This window comes from Ursus americanus, chromosome X (genome assembly GCF_024610735.1).
Source record: "Ursus americanus isolate L20-20 chromosome X, mUrsAme1.1.p, whole genome shotgun sequence".
NCBI lineage: Eukaryota > Metazoa > Chordata > Mammalia > Carnivora > Ursidae > Ursus > Ursus americanus.
This window is the reverse complement of record NC_142164.1, coordinates 58,755,462-58,773,406: the sequence shown is the minus strand read 5'-3', so window position 1 is coordinate 58,773,406 and position 17,945 is coordinate 58,755,462. Positions and strand designations below refer to the sequence as shown.

The following is a 17,945-nucleotide window of genomic DNA, read 5'->3' as shown; positions in this document are numbered from 1 at the left end:
CCAAAATAAAGCAGAACTGAGTTACTAGAAATTAGGCAGCAGGCCCAGAGAAAATTAATATACTCTATTTTCTACTCCCCTTCAGTTTAATTTTTACAGCAATCTTTGCTAATAGAAAAACTCAATAGCCAATCTGTTAGAAACCAACATTTCTGTTCCTTAGATAACAATCACAAGGAGTAGAAAGTGGTTAGAAGAGAAAAGGTGCCATTGCGAATATGAATGAGACCAATATAAATGCCATAAACCAAATACAACTTGGGCAGTCCTAATTGCTTTTCAAAACACACTGCAAAACCCCAGGAAGGGAAATCTACCATGTAACAAAAACCTGGATCCTGAGTTAAATTAATTGAAACTTATTGTCCCAAATAACCACATATATTCTACAGAGAGCTGTTATAAAACTCAAATTAGCAGGGGTTCAAATTCAGTATTACTGTATTTACAGGGCTGGTCAAACCCCACCAACTACCACGCCTGCCCCAAAGTCTTAATTAGGAAAAAAAATCCCTATCATTAAAATGATATTGGGATGCCTGGATGGCTCAGTTGGTTAAGCACCTGCCTTCAGCTCAGGTCATGATTCCAGAGTCCTGGGATCGGGTCCCACATCAGGCTCCTTGCTTAGCAGGGAGCCTGCTTCTCCCTTTGCCTGCCGCTCCCCTGCTTGTGCTCTCTCTGACAAATAAAATCTTTAAAAAAATAAAAATAAATAAAATGATATTAAAGGAGGAGTATATGAAAGTTAAGATAGTAAATTTTTTCTTTTGAAATGGTCTTATTTTCCCTGGACATTTTGGATTTGGGCAAATTTATAAAATGAGGGTTCAAAGGAAGAGTGACAATATAATGAGTAAAACTCAGAGGCAGTTCAAAGAATGTTTTTAAAAAAACCCAAAACAAAACAAAAAAACCCCTAAACTGAAATTCCTGGATTAAGTCAGGAACCTTGCTGCATTCTTTGAAAAGTGTCCCTGAAACTCATCTAAGCTCAGAAGGGAAAATAAATTCTTGGTTTCGCAACTGGCAAAAAGCATAAAATGTGAAAGGTAGCAATAACAGACAAATTTTGTATCATGTACTGTAAAGCAGACTAGTGTACATTATTAGCAGAATTAATCCTCACAGTAAGATAGGGTAAATTCTACATTTTTCTTGGACATTCACCCTTTAAGTTTGCATAAATATATGGACTTTTAAAAGCTCCATTAATTTTTCTACTTCAGAACCTGGTACCTTTAAAAACTTTAGTCCCTAACTATACCACCTCCTCAAAGTACTAAGAGATCTAAACATCCACATCTTAATGTCCTCTATTAAATGATCTTATCCAGAAACAAAAGAAAATGTGATCTTCAAGATAACACATGCAAGATTTCAGAGTCTCTATTTTATGGAGAACGTGAAGGAGGGAAATAGAACCAGATATTATCCCATTAATAAGATATAAAGACTAAGACTAGAAAATGGAAAGTAGATATTCTGGATGAATCAAGGCTTTTCTATTTACTAGTCAGGTGACCTTTGGCAAATTACTTGATTTCACTGAAACTCATTTTTTCTCACCTGGAAAATGGAATTTGTGATAGTTGCTTTCTGGTGATGAGAATGTTTGAGATATGGACTTTGTAAACTGTAAAGCACTTTATAAAATTACAGTGCTTGGCACATAGAAGGTACTCAGTAAATGTTGAATGAATGAACAAATAAGTCTGGGAAGGGAAGAGATAGACTAATCTTTTGTTAGCCATTTATCACTGATATAAATACAGACTACAAATTCCTGCTGGTAAATATCTTCTTCAATGAAGGCGATCCCTGTATGAGATCCTCATATGTATTAGTGAAGGAGATTCCCCGCATGTGACTATCTCAGATTGTTCTCTGACAACTTCTGCTTGAATAAATATAAGCAAAATGATAAAAGATTAGTATTTTTACAGTGTTGAAAACATGTCATTGTATTCACCAGTCATATTTTTGAGGCAATTGTAAATAAAAAATGTATCTACTACAAACTTGAACTATAATTTTTCCTCAATAATATTCTTCATCATAAGAACTATTAACCACAATTATAATAAAAACGAACAACACGTAAAACTGAAAGGATTACTTGGTGATGTGATTATGAAAATGTCAAGGGCATATGTCCTGTTCCCTTGTAGGTTATGGACCTCTTATCCCTAGCTGCTTTCAGGATTTTCTCTGTCTCTGAAATTTGAAAGATTCACTATTCTATGCTGGGGTGTTGACATATTTTTATCGATTTTGAGGGAGGTCCTCTGTGCCTCCTGGACTTGAACGCCTGTTTACTTTCCAGATTAGGGAAGTTCTCCACTATAATTTGCTCCAATTAACCTTCTGCCCCCCCCTTTCCTCTTCTTCTGAGATCCCAATTATTCTAATGCTATTTCTCTTTATGGTATCACTTATCTCTTGAATTCTCCCCTTGTGATCCAGTTTTTTCTCAGCTTCTTTATTTGCCATCATTTTGTCTTTTGAATCACTAATTCTCTCTTCTGCCTCATTTATCCTAACAGTTAGAGTCTCCATTTTGATTGCATCTCATTAATAGCCTTTTTTATTTTGACCTGATTAGATTTTAGTTCTTTTATTTCTCCAGAAAAAAGATTCTCTTGTGTCTTCGACGCCTTTTTTCAAGCCCAGCTAATATCTTTATCGTTATTCTGAACTCTAGCTCCAACAACATACTTATATCCATACTGATCAGGTCTCTGGCAGTCAGTACTATGTCTTGTTCTCTTTTTTGAGGTGAGTTTTTCTGTGTTGTCATTCTGTCCAGAGGAGAATAGATGGACAAGAGAACAAGATACTAAAATACCAACAGTGACCCCAGAGAAATATACACTAAACAAATCAGAGGAGACCCAAAACTGAAATGAAAATTAAAAAAAAGAGAGAGAGAATATAATCAGACAGGTGAACAGGAAAGAGAAATACACTAGATTCTGGGTGTATTTTGGTTTGTTAGAAGAAACAACATCCCAAAATTGTAAAGAAAAAACCCCCATATATACACAAAAATATAATTAAATACAATGAAAGGATAGAATGTAACTATAAAAATGAAAATTAAAAAAGATTTTAAAAAAGAGTTGATAAAATAGGAAATTGGTTGAAAAGGAAAAAGACAAAAAATTGAAAGACTAAAGAATTCTGAGAAAAAACCATGAATTCTATATACTATTTTCCCCTAGCATTGGAGTTTTGCAGTTCTGTGTGATCAGTAAACTTGGTGTTTGCCAGATGTTTTTGCTGCTCTTTTGGGTGATGGGCCTGTTGCACTGATTCTCAGGGGTCTTTGCCTGGAAGGAATTGCACCACCCTTGCCAGGGAAGCTGGGCTTAGTGTAAGTGGCTCCAGATTGCTCTATGTGGCTTTTGTTCCCTGAAGGATTTCTGCGTCACTTTAGAGGGTGAGAAGAAAAATGGCAGCCTCCCAGTCTCCAGCCCTGGAACTGAACGATGGCATCGACCACTCTTCAGTGAACCCTCAGGGAAAAGCAGTCAATCACTCTTGTCTCCCTTGTTTTCGTCCACACTCTACGTTCACCCAGCCTGTGACCCAGCATTTATATCTCAGGCATGCAACCCTGCTTTAAAAGTCTCCAAACTTAGCAGATTCCTGCAGCGCAAACCCGTGCCACTCCTCCTGGGGGAGAGAAGGAGTTCTCACTGTGGTTCTGCCACTTGCTGGGATCCTGTTCGAAGAGCGGTCACCAGACTGTGCCAAGGTTCTAGGTTTATGGCAACACCAAGCTGAGAGCCCACTCCTGGGCTTTCTGATTGCAGCTGGCTTCCCTGCTGCAATGCCTGGGAACTCTGCCACACTCAGGCACTGCCACTCTTTCTCTGACTCCAGGGATCCTGAGATGAGGCTGACCCACCTACAATTCCGCCTGGCTTTACCACCTGAGCACCTTTCAGGCAGGGGCGTCCTTCACTGGAGCTGACTTCTAAAAGTTCTGATTTTGCACTCCACTACTATATCACTTTCTGGTAGCTGTCTTATGGAGGCTCCCTGTCCCCGTGGTATACATTCTGATATATCATCTCGGATTCACTTCTCCACACCTTGCAGAAAGTGGTCGCTTTTCTATTTGTAGAATTGCAGCAATTCTTTATAGATTTCCAGTTGAGTTCACAGGTGTTCAGAATGATTTGACAGCTATCTAGCTGAATTTCAGTAACAAGACAAAACTAAGGACCCCTACTCTTCCACCATCTTCCTCCCCCACATAAGCCAAGACCCACTGATATGCTTTCTGCAAGAGACTCATTTTAGACAGAAAGACACCTCCTCATTGAAAGTGATGGAGTGGAAAACCATTTATCATGCTAATGGACATCAAAAGAAAGCTGGGGTAGCCATCTTTATATCAGATAAATAAGATTTTAAACCAAAGACTGTAATAAGATAAGAAAGGACACTATATCATAATTAAAGGGTCTATTCAACAAGAAGATCTAGCAATTGTAACTATTTATGCCCCCAACTTGAGAGCACCCAATTATATAAACCAATTAATAACAAAATTAAAGAAATACATGGGACAATACAATAATAGTAGGGGACTTTAACACCCGAGTGACTGCAATGGACAGATCATCCAAGCAGATCAACAAGAAAATAAGGGCTTTGAAAGACACACTGGATCAAATGGACTTCAGAGATGTATTCAGAACATTCCATCCTAAAGCAACAGAATACACATTCTTCTCGAGTGCACATGGAACATTCTCCAGAACAGATCACATATTAGGTCACAAATCAGGTCTCAACCAGTAGCAAAAGACTGGGGTCTTTCCCTGTATATTTAAAGACCACAATGCTTTGAAACTGGGACTCAGTCAAAAGAGGAAATTTGGAAAGAACTCAAATACACGGAGGCTAAAGAGCATCCTACTAAAGAATGAATGGGTCAACCAGGAAATTGAAGAATTAAAAAAAATTCATGGAAGCAAATAAAAATAAAAACACAACTATTCAAAACCTTTGGATGCAGCAAAGGTGCATCCTTAGTATAATTCCCTAAGAAGGAAGTATAGAGCAATACAAATCTTTCTCAGGAAACAAGAAAGGCCTCAAATACACTCTAACATTACACCTGAAGGAGCTCGAGAAAAACCAGCAAATAAATCCTAAACCAAGCAGGAGAAGAGAATTAATAAAGATTAGAGCAAAAATCAATGAAATTGAAACCTAAAGAACAGTAGAACAGATCAATGAAACTAGTAGCTGATTCTTTAAAAGAATTAATAAGATGGTAAAACTCTAGCCAAAGAAAGAAAGAGAGAGAGAGAGAGAGAGAGAGAGAGAGAGAGAGAGAACCTAAATAAATAAAATCTTTTCGCAGATGACATGATACTCTATATGGAAAACCCAAAAGAATCCACCCCCAAACTACTAGAACTTGTAGAGCAATTCAGTAATGTGGCAGGATACAACATCAATGCTCAGAAATCAGTTGCATTTCTATACACGAACAATGAGACTGAAGAAAGAGAAATTAGGGAATCCATTCCATTTACAATACCATCAGAAATCATACGTTATCTCGGAATTAACTTAAGCAGAGATGTAAAGGATCTATATTCTAGAAACTACAAATCCCTCTTGAAAGACATTGAAGAAGACACAAAAAGATGGAAAAATATTCCATGCTCATGGATCAGAAGAATAAACATAGTTAAAATGTCTATGCTACCCAGAGCAATCTACACTTTCAATGCCATCCCAATCAAAATACCAATGACATTTTTTGTGGAACCAGAAAAGGCCCTGAATTGCTAAGGAATTGTTGAAAAGGAAAAACAAAGCTGGGGGCATCACATTGCCAGATTTCAAGCTGTACTACAAAGCTGTGATCACAAAGGCAGCATGGTACTGACACAAAAACAGACACATAGACCAATGGAACAGAATAGAGAACCCAGAAATGGACCCTCGGCTCTTTGGGCAACTAATCTTTGACAAAGCAGGAAAAAACATCCAGTGAAAAAAAGAGAGTCTCTTCAATAAATGGTGCTGGGAAAATTGGACAGCTGCATGCAAAAGAATGAAACTTGACCACTCTCTCACACCATACACAAAGATAAACTCCAATGGATGAAAGACCTCGATGTGAGACAGGAATCCATCAAAATCCTAGAGGAGAACATAGGCTGCAACCTCTTTGACATTGGCCACAGCAACTTTTTTCATGACACATCTCCAAAGGCAAGAGAAACGAAAGAAAAAATGAACTTGTGGGACTTCATCAATATAAAAGCTTCTGCACAGCCAAAGAAACAGTCAAAAAAACTAAGAGACAGCCCACGGAATGGGAGAATATATTTGCAAATGATACTACAGATAAAAGACTGGTATCCAAGCCCTATAAAGAACTTCTCAAACTCAACACCCAAGAAACAAATAATCAAATTAAAAAATGGGCAGAAGATGTGAACAGACACTTTTCCAATGAAGACATACAAATGGCTAACAGACACATGAAAAAATGTTCAAAATCATTAGCCATCAGGGAAATTCAAATCAAATCCACATTGAGATACCACCTTATGCCAGTTAGAATGGCAAAAATTGACCAGGTAGGAAACAACAGATGTTGGAGAGGATGTGGAGCAAGGGGATCCCTCTTCCACTGTTGGTGGGAATGCAAGTTGGTACAGCCACTTTGGAAAACAGTGTGGAGGTCCATTAAAAAGTTAAAAATTGAGCTACCCTATCATCCAGTAATTGCACTACTCGGTATTTACCCCAAAGACACACATGTAGTGAAGAGAAGGGCCATATGCCCCCCAGTGTTCATAGCAGCATTATCCACAGTAGCCAAATTGTGGAAGGAGCCAAGATGCCCTTCAACAGATGACTGGATTAAGAAGATGTGGTCCATTTATACAATGGAATATTCCTCAGCCATCAGAAAGAACGATTACCCAACATTTGCAGCAACATGGATGGGAGTGGAGGAGATTATGCTAAGTGAAATAAGTCAAGCAGAGAAAGACAATTATCATATGGTTTCACTCATTTATGGAACGTAAGAAATAGGAAGATCGGTAGGAGAGGGAAGGGAAGAATGAAGGCAGGGGTAAACAGATGGCGGAATGAACCATGAGAGACTGTGGACTCTGGGAAACAAACTGAGGGCTTCAGAGGGGAGAGGAGTGCTGGACTGGGATAGGCCAGTGATGGGTATTAATGGGGGTACATATTGCATGGTGCTCTGGGTGTTATATGCAAATAATGAATCATGGAACACTACATCAGAAACTAAGGATATAGTGTATGGTGACTAACATAACATAATAAAAAACTATTATAAAAAAATGAATGAAAGAGGAGAGATCACAACTAACACCAAAGAAATACAAACAATTATAAGAACATCTTATGCACAACTATGTGCCAACAAATTAGGCAATCTGGAAGAAATGGATGCAGAAACTACCAAAACTGAAACAGGAAGAAATAGAAAACATGAACAGACCCATAACCAGCAAGGGAATTGAAACAGTAATCAAAAATCTCCCAAGAAACAAGAGTTCAGGCTGGATGGCTTCCCAGGGAAATTGTACCAAACATTTAAAGAACTAATACCTATTCTTCTGAAGCTGTTTCAAAAAAATAGAAATGGAAGGAAAACTTACAAAGTCTTTCTATGAGGCCAGCATTACCTTGATACCAAAATAAAAGACCCCATTAAAATGCAGAATTACACACCAACATCCCTAATGAATATGGATGTCAAAATTCTCACCAAGAGACTAGCCAATAGGATCCAACAGTACATTAAAAGGATTATTCACCACGACCTGGTGGGATTTGTTCCTGGGATGCAAGGGTAGTTCAACATCCACAAATCAATCAATGTGATACATCACATTAATAAAAGAAAGGACAAGAACCATATGATCCTCTCAATAGATGCAGAAAAAGCAATCAACAAAGTACAGCATGCTTTCTTAAGTAAAACTCTTCAGAGTGTAGGGATAGAGGGAACATACCTCAATATCATAAAAGGCATATATGAAAAGCACACAGCAAATATCATTCTCAATGGGGGAAAAACTGAGAGCTTTTCCCCTAAGGTCAGGAACACGGCAGGGATGTCCACTATCACCACTGCTGTTCACCATAGTACTAGAAGTCCTAGATTCCACAATCAGACAACAAACAGAAATAAAAGGCATCAAAATTGGCAAAGAAAAAATCAAACTCTCACTCTTTGCAGATGACATGATACTCTACGTAGAAAACCGAACCATAGAAATAGTTCCATTTCTATACACTAACAATGAGACAGAAGAAAGAGAAATCAAGGAGTTAATCCCATTTACAATTGCACCAAACACCATAAGATACCTAAGAATAATCCTAAGCCAAGAGGCAAAGGACCTGTACTCTGAAAACTATAGAACACTAATGAAAGAAAGTGAGGAAGACACAAAGAAACGGAGAAAACATTCCATAGTCATGGACTCCAAAAACAAACATTGTTAAAATGTTTAGGCTACCTAAAGTAATCTACACATTCAATGGAATCCCTATCAAAATACCATCAACATTTTTCATAGAGCTGGAACAAATAATCCTAAAATTTGTATGGAACCAGAAAAGACCCCGAATAGCCAAAGGAATGTTGAAAATGAACACCAAAGCTGGTGGCATCACAATTCCAGACTTCAAGCTATATTATAGAGCTATAATCATGTATGGTACTGGCACAAAAACACATAGATCAATGGAACAGAATAGAGACTCCAGAAATGGACCTTCAACTCTGTTCAGCTAATCTTTGACAAGGTAGGAAAGAATATCCAATGGAAAAAAGTCTCTTCAACAAATGGTGTTGGGAAAATTCGACAGCTGCATGCAGAAGAATGCAACTGGACCATTTCCTTACACCATACACAAAAATAGACTCAAAATGGATGGAAGACCTAAATGTGAGAGGAATCGATCAAAATCCTAGAGGAGAACACAGCAACCTCTTTGACCTCCGCCACTGCAATGTCTGGGTAGATATGTCTCCAAAGGCAAAGGAAACAAAAGCAAAATGGAAGTACTGGGACGTCACCAATATAAAAAGCTTTTGCACAGCAATGGAAATAGTCGACAAAACCAAAGGACAACCTACAGAATGGCAGAAGATATTTGCAAATCTCTCATCACATAATGGGCTAGTATCCATAATCTACAAAGAACATATCAAACTCAACACTCAACGAACAAATAATCCAATCAAGAAATGGGCAGAAGACATGAATAGATATTTCTCCAAAGAAGACTTACAAATGGCCAAGAGACACATGAAAAAATGCTTCACATCACTCAGTATCAGTGAAATACAAATCAAAACCACAATGAGATACCACCTCACACCAGTCAGAATGGCTAAAACTAACAAGTCAGGAAACAACAGATGTTGGCTAGGATGCAGAGAAAGGGGAACCCTCTTTCACAGTTGGTGGGAATGGAAGCTGGTACAGCCACTCTGGAATACAGTGTGGAGGTTCCTCAAAAAAGTTGAAAATAGAGCTACCCTAGGACCCAGGAATTGCACTATTAGTTATTTACTCCAAAGATACAAATGTAGTGATCTAGAGGGGTACCTGCTTTCCAAAGTTTATAGCAGCAATGTCCACAATGGCCAAACTATGGAAAAAGCTCAGATATCCATTGACAGATGAATGAATAAAGAAGATGATATATATATATATATATATATATATATATATATATATATATATACACACACACACACACACACACACACACACACAATGGAATATTACTCAACCATCAAAAATAATGAAATCTTGCCATTTGCAATGACATGGACAGAACTAGAGGGTATTATGCTAAGTTATATAAAACAATCAGAGCAAAGATAATTTTCATAAGATTTCTCTCATATGTGGAATTTAAGAAGCAAAACAGAGGATCATAGGGGAAGAGAGAGAAAAATAAAAGAAGATGAAACCAGAGAGGGAGACAAACCATAAGAAACTCTCAGTCATAGGAAACAAACAGGGTTGCTGGAGGGGAGGTGGGTGGGGAATGGGGTAACTGGGTGATGGACATTGAGGGTTCGTCATGTAATAAGCACTGGGTGTTATATGAGTGTTGAACTACTGAACTCTACCTCTGAAACTAATAGTAGACTATATATTAATTGAATTTAAATAAAAAGGTAGTAAAAAAAAGACGGTTTTACTGCCTTAAATTACTTGATTACATGAAATTCGAAATAAAAATTAACATGTTGTTATATAAATTCTTTTTAGGGTTGTATCATGATAAAAATAAACCACAAAAACACCCCTAAAAATAAATTCCACCAAGTAATATCAGTAACCTAAATCAAGTAATCTGAAATGTTTTGATTTCTTCATATATTTACTACAAAATGTATTCTCTGAAGAGAATCATAAATATGCTGAGCAGGAAAGTTGACAATTCAAAATTTATGCATTAATGAAAAGATACTAACTTTTGAAAATATTTTTTTAAATTCTCCAATATCAAATTAAACTTTAATTTGTTAATGATTAATAACTTAATTAAAATTATTAGATGTTTATAATCTCCAGATGAAAGATAACATTATTAAAGCAACTGCCACAGCTGGCAAAGAAAAACATTCTAAAGTTGCAAAGAAAGGAAAGAAAAAAAAATTCCTCAAAACTTTGGGAAAACACTGGTACCACAAAAAGTTTATTTTATTTAATATGTTTGGTTTTCCAGCAATATGTAGCATAAAATATCTTTTAAATAATAATATAAAAGACCCAAGATAGCAAATGTAAACGTATGGGCTTAAATATCCCAAGAAAACCAATTTACAGTATCAATATATATCAACTTCAATTTATTTTGTATATTTTTGGCAAGTAGCTTTAAATTGTCAGGGACACACAACTGAGAAAGAGGGTAGAGAGTACTTTGTTCTTTGTCAACTAGGAAAAGAAGGATCTTCTGAATACTGCTATAATAATTTGTTATAAAAATTATTTTTTAGCAGGTGAAGTCAGAAAACATCAAAGACTGCTAATAAAGAATTTTTAATGTACACTTCTGTATCTTTAATAGCGCTATCTTTAACCAATCAAGCAACTAAACACAAATAACAAACAATATATCTTTGCTTCACTCTCCAAATGTGAAAATTTGGGCTCCTTTCATAGCCATAGGATACCATGTAAGAAGTCAAGGATGATATTTTTTTCTGTACCATTTCTTGATTCTGAATTCATAAAACAGACAACATATGCATAAAACATGCAGTTCAGTCTTTGGCCAGCTTACTTACCTTGAAGCAAGTGAAGTTCATGCCACTGGGAAGAAAATTGCCAGTGAATAAGTTGAATAAATGTTCCTGTTAGGGCTTTCAATTCCTGGATCAAAAGTTACCTTTCGGTTTACTTCTCTCCTTCCTTGATGTACATTTATAATACAGTTAAGCCTCTGTGGGCAATATTACTATAACGAAAGATGCTACGGATTCACTGCTCAGTTGTTAAAACTTTTAAGCCATAAAGACATTAGAAATCTTTTCATTTCAAAACAAAATGTTGACTGAAGCTTTCCAGGCTGTTATTTAATGCACCAAGCAGCCCACATTTAAAATGTTAAAACATTTATTACCTAAAAGTGACCCAAAGAATATCTGCAATGACTAAGGAAAAAAACTCCTTAATTTTCTTTGATAAGCACCCTAGTTTTTCAAATAAAAAATAGTAATAAAATATTATATGACAAAGAAACAAAAAAGGAAAGACCCAAGAGTTACATATTAAAATCTCTGAAGCTGCATAATGGAAAGGAAACTCCTTATTTCTTTCTTCTTATTAATTTATCTCCAGTACCTGAGTTAAAGCATAAAGCAGCAAGAGTGCAAGTGATTCCAAACAACTTGGAATTTTATTGTAAACATCCCATAAAGAATGGCAACAAATTAATCCAGTTTTTTGCCTTTGAAGATAATTGCTTATAATGACTGGTAACTGCCAAACAAAACATCTTTTATAAACCAAGCCAGTTACTTTACCTTTCTTTACTGAATTTTAGTTTAATGGACACTTTGTCCATATACAACATCACATCAACTATTAACTCAATGACTTTCCATCTTAAAATTTTATGGATACTAAGAACAAACATAAGGTACAGTTTTGTTAATACTTTGTAAGGGATTACAAAAGACAAAGATGGTAAGTTACAGGACAAAGAAATAAATTACTGATTGCCATCACCACAGTATTGTTTAAAGAATTAACATTTCTAGTACTGCCTAATGTGTATCTGGTGACATATGTAAAAACACATTTCCCAACTGGGTTTCTAAATATTTTTGTATGTGATTTTAAAAGTCAATTACCAATGGTGATTATATGTATCAATAGTTTTATTTTTTAGAAAATACTTATCATGCTTTTATATGTCAAAGTCTCATATTATAGATTTAATTAAGATAGGTATAAGAATAACAAATGGGCATACATATAAATAAACACACCTTAACTCTAAACTGCAGGGCCTTTCTACTGTACTTCTCCCATCAGTGAATCATAAATTGCCAGTCTTGTCGAAGTGTGCTAATTTAGGTGCAGTCTTCATTGCAGTAAGAGAAGTGAGGATAAAAGTAAGCAGGAATGATTGAAAAGAAAATAATCAAGGATAAGGATACATAAGAAATAAATTCTAGAAACTTGAGGGTAATTCATATTTCACAAAATACAGCACCATGGAAAAAATAACTTTATATTAGAATTTAAACAAAACTTGGTAAACTTCAAATTAAAACTTAGTAAAGAAACTTTACTAAGAGATAAAAATAAAAAAGCATGAAAATATTTTCACACTAATTTTTAAAACAAGCCTTAAAAGTGATCATACTCTATTTTCAATAAAATTTTCATAAAGCCTCATGTACCACAAAAATGTTGGGGATGGGGTTAACATTTAAAACAGTGAATTTTAAGTGTCAAATTTCCATTCCCTCCCCCAGAACTGAACTATATTCATTTTGGAACTCAAAATGTTAGTAATTGTTTAAAAGGTTCGATATCAAAGTAAACTGAAAATTATACAGGATGTCAGTTTCCTTTTTGTGGATGTGAATATTCCAACTTTAAAGATAAGTACCAGTTGGTAAATGTGCACAAATTAATTCCCGAGATATATAAGCAAGTAATCAAGGTGTTTATCACTACCACAAACATACAAATTTTGAAAATGCTCAAAAAGTTTTTATCAAAAACTAAAAAGTGGCATTCACATTTTTCTTTGCAATCACTCTGTTATTGTCTGATGACAACCTATAGGATTACAACAAAAACAACAAAATAACAAATCACTCAAATTTACTTCAAAGTATTACAAGGCTGAGTTAGATATCTGAGCACACAGTTGTGCATTATGAGATTTATGAATTTTACCCAATTTCTTAGCCTCTGGGTGAAACAAAGTGCTGTATGAAGAATTCTAGCACAAGCCTGATCTCTGGGAAGGGAAACAGACAAAAACACAAGTTAAGGAAGGATAAATTAAAAAAAAATAGAGGGACACATGTACATGATAAAAACCTAGTTTATCTAGAAGGTATAATGAAATGGATGATCAAGCAGTATATATACAGGCTAAGTGCTTTAAACAGAGGCAAAGAATTGGTAGACTGTGAATACAGCTGTCTTCCATACAAAATATTCTTTTTTTAATGTCCAAGACAAAGTGTGTCAAGTTGGGAAAAAATCTACACACACACACACACACACACACACACACACACACACAAATTTAGTCATTAGGCTGATAGGCTAGTGAATGTTTTGGAAAGCATCCTATTGCTGGAAGAGTTGCACACAGCAAGACATAGAACACACAATTCTGTTTTCATAAACAGATACATATGCTAAGATCTTAAAGCTGGGAATTAAAAGATTATTAGCATTCATGAGAAATATTATAGGTCAGTGACTATTAATATCCAGCATAGGATTAGGTTTATACATGTGTATGTTCTCACGGACCTAAATATACATTTATTTCTTAGCAATTCATTTAAGATTTAGACTTTTCTTCAAAATTTTCACCTCATTTCCTACTTGCTTTGCTATGCCTGAACCTGATATTATTTAGGTTTAAAGGTACTCTAAAAAATTAAAGTGTACAATATTCAATGTGATACAAATTACAACACATTCACAGGAGGTGGCGTTACAAACAAGCAAAGTATAAATTGGGGGGAAAGTGTTCAGATATAAAAGTAAAAATACTATCTTCCAAACTTTTATTTTCACACGTATTAAAATAATTTGCATGCAAACAGAAAATAATCTGTTTGTTTTGTAATAAATGGTAAATATGCTCATCTAACATACCCTGGTGACTTGTAAATCGTAATAACTGAAATCAACATTATAGCAAAATGCTGTTCACTAGTATTTTCACAGTACTTCACTACATATAAAATGTGCTTAAAAATGTCTTCAGCCTTATTATTCTAATTATCTAAACCTAGAAAATCTTGATATATGGGAAATAAATGTGGCATTTTTATTTTTCAAAATAAATTATAAATAAAGCTTGAGATAGCTAAAATCACATAGACAGCAATTCTTCTACATTTGAAGGGGTCAGCTCTTCATAGAAGAATGTCAACAAAAATTTCACACTAAAATGATATACGTAATACACGTTTGGGTATATCCATGAAAATAAGTAACTATGTTACTTTGATAGGGTAAGTCAAAGTGTTATTGATTCCAGGAAAACACAGGCACAAATTTAGTCTAAATGCCCAAGAGATGAATAATGAAAATAGTATATTTTAGCAAAAATCAAATGCAGAGTTTCAAATGTGAATGTTTTTGAATCTATAGTACGGTTAAAAGTGTCAGCTGAGTTTAACCAGCATAGTTTTGGTTTAGTGAAAAACAACAACAACAACACCACTACAACAACAACAAAAAAATCAGCTTGATCTACTGTTCAGTAACAGAAGTTAGTGCCATTAACAATTCACAACAATACTTTCTTAAAGCCTGAACACCATTTCTACTGCAAGTGAAAATTGCTTAAAGTTGTTAGTACAGGAACAACCCCTACCTGACCCAAAAAAAGAGCGAAGTTATGTGTGTACTCCTTCCTTTGCACTTAAGGATTTTCAGATGCATAAAATGATTGGAAACATGAAACAAACACATTAGCTTAAGAAATATCCTGGGATTACTAGGCATACATTAAGAAGTTTTTTTTTATATCCAAAGTCTGATCTAAATGCAACAAATCTGCTGTTACAATAACAGAGATTATATTATCCCACTCACCTTAACAAATTAGTGAATTTGCAATTTCTAAAATTTGAGGACTAAAATTCATCTTGGAACTCAAGCTCATTTATGGAATCATGTGCACTCCACTGCTGTAAACAAGATCATAAGGGTTTTAAAGATTTTTTTTAATCTATAAAATAATGACTCGAATATCAGTGTGCAGTGTAATGAGGTTCTTTTCTAAAAAATTATAACAGAAGAACCCTCTGGAATGATATGAGCAAAACCTATTAAAGTTGCCTCAAAAGATCTGCTAGCCAAAACATTCCAATTCAAACTAGCTGCTTTGTTACATTTTAAAATTCAAATGAAAACCAATCACTCACAGCTGTAAATAGCAAGTGGTAGCAGAGATACATAAGCAGTAGACCCAAGTCTACTTACACAAGTATGTACTAAGAAAAGCCTAAGGTACAGCATACTACACTTAAGAAAGTTTGTTAATTACAACTATTAATTTGAGAGCCAATACAATTATTAACAACCTCTCAGCTTATAACATGAGTATTCATTCCTACCAAGCTTGTTCTATCTTTTTAGTCAGTAATGAATAACAGCATTTATTTTCCTTAACGTTTCCAGTAGTTGTAGTTAATAGAGGTAGCTGAGCTACAATTCAAAGAAGTTATTCTTTGTGGATGAGGATTTTTTCAAATGTTTAAGTTATTCTTTAAACTACACAAGTTCTATTAATGCGATAAAATATAATAGGAAAAAGAAAATGGATGCAAGAAACTTTTGCATTTGGCACCTTGTCTAGATTGATACCTCAAATATTCTTTTTTAATAAAGTTAATGCAAACATCAGGACACACCACAAAGATTTGCTACATATTTACAAGGCACCAACCCTTTCTCACCTTTAACATGAATTAAGCAAATCAATGAGAAGCATATCAAGATCCCCCCACCCCCAAAAAACTGTAGTATAAATATATACTTCAGTTCAGTACAATTCATGAAAGTTTGGCCTGGGAAGAGTAAAATAATCCAGATCGTTCTTACAATATAGAAACTGTAAACATTTAATAGCTGCCTATAGGATTGGTGTATTGTGCAAAAGTTATTATTACTGGGTACAAGAATCAAAATGGCAAAAACAAACTATATAAAACTCTGTAAGAAGGTGCTATACTTCTGTGATACAAAAGCAAAAGAGGGATATTCAATTGAGATAAAAATGTCATGCTACTCTTAAGAAGCTGAATGCTCCTTTAATGTAGTAAATCTGTAGTGTGTTTGTGATGTGTTGTGTGTGTGTGTGTCTATATGTGGGCAGAATTTTCTTTTCATTTAAGGCCTAATGAGTAAGGCTTGTTTGAACAAATGAAGTGTGGAGATCAAAAGTCTTGAAACAAATGTATACTGGCATAATGGAAAAGCACCAATGTGAAAGGAAGCAGAAGTCCCCACACAACTTGCTTTGTAGATTTCCTAGTAAATTCCCTGCAGTAGAAGGCCATTGAATTTTTTAAATTACTCTAAATTTACTAACTGTTAATAATTCCATCCCATGAGATGGCTAACCCTGGCTTTTTCTGTCATTTTACGCACTCTGCCTGATCTGGATGTACCAAGATTCAGAGGATCTTCGGTGGACACAAAATTGTCATTATCAGAATCATCATTATATAAAACAGTCCTCCTGCCTTGGTTTCTTGTTTTAATTCGAGGCAGTCTACTGAAACGTCCTGAAAACATGGTATCAAATTCATCATCTGCAATACGTGCACGTTTGGCTCTGGTGGCTCCTCTAGAAGCACCTCTTCCTCCTCTTCCTCTCCCTCTCCCTCTAGTGGCACCTGCACCTCTTCCTCGACCTCCTCGTCCCCTGCCTCCTCTTCCTCGGCCTCCTCTACTCCATCTACCCCATCTGCCCCATCTGCCCCTTCCTCCTGTGCCTCTTGTCTTCCAGTTTCTTTTTCCATTGGCATATTGCTTTCTGAGTTTTCTTTTAGGCCTGGTTTGTATGAATTTGCTATAGTCATGGTCTCCATCTACGTAATCTTGATCTGTTCTGGAAGTTGATTCAGAATCAGAATCAGAACCACAGGTACTTTCAGAACTTAAACTGGATCCTAACTCTCCACTCTCTGAGGAGGACAAATGTGATTTCTCTTTAGTTTCTTTTTTCTCTTTCTCTTCTCTTCCCATGATTTCATCTTCTTCTGATGCACTAAGTAGTTTTCTTTTGATTCCTGTCCGAGGCTCTCTGCCATCACCATTTGTAAGGGGTCCATCAAGGGAGTGATCTAAATCAAGATGAATAATTTTTTAAAGTTAAGCTTTGACACTGAAGATGGTTATTTAAGTTTAAAAGTAAAATAAAAATTCTATCAAAAAATACTTAGCACCCAAAGATAGATGGGGTAAAATAATGGGGAATATTGGAATATAAATTTAAATCTGTTAGAAATAGAAAATACTAATACTCTGAGTTTTATCTGATTGTGTTTTTTTGGGGGGCAGGAAGGAGAGTATGGAGGGATGATGGATGGTAAGGAAGCTAGGCAGAAATTTCAAGGGCTTGAACTCTACAATGAATTATGTAAGAACATGTATCAGAATACTTTCACA

At 35.4% G+C, this 17,945-nt stretch overlaps 1 protein-coding gene across 2 annotated transcripts in view; it reads right to left on the bottom strand.

The window, feature by feature from the left end:
* Positions 1-11,933: 11,933 nt before the first annotated feature.
* The window catches only part of BRWD3 (bromodomain and WD repeat domain containing 3), a 212,246-nt gene continuing 206,234 nt past the window's right edge, over positions 11,934-17,945 (bottom strand). For both annotated transcript variants that reach the window (XM_087859782.1, XM_087859783.1), the window contains one exon: positions 11,934-17,620. In XM_087859782.1, the coding sequence (XP_087715908.1) occupies positions 16,866-17,620 (755 nt within the window). In that variant the 3' untranslated portion in view covers positions 11,934-16,865. The remainder of the gene's footprint in view (positions 17,621-17,945) is intronic.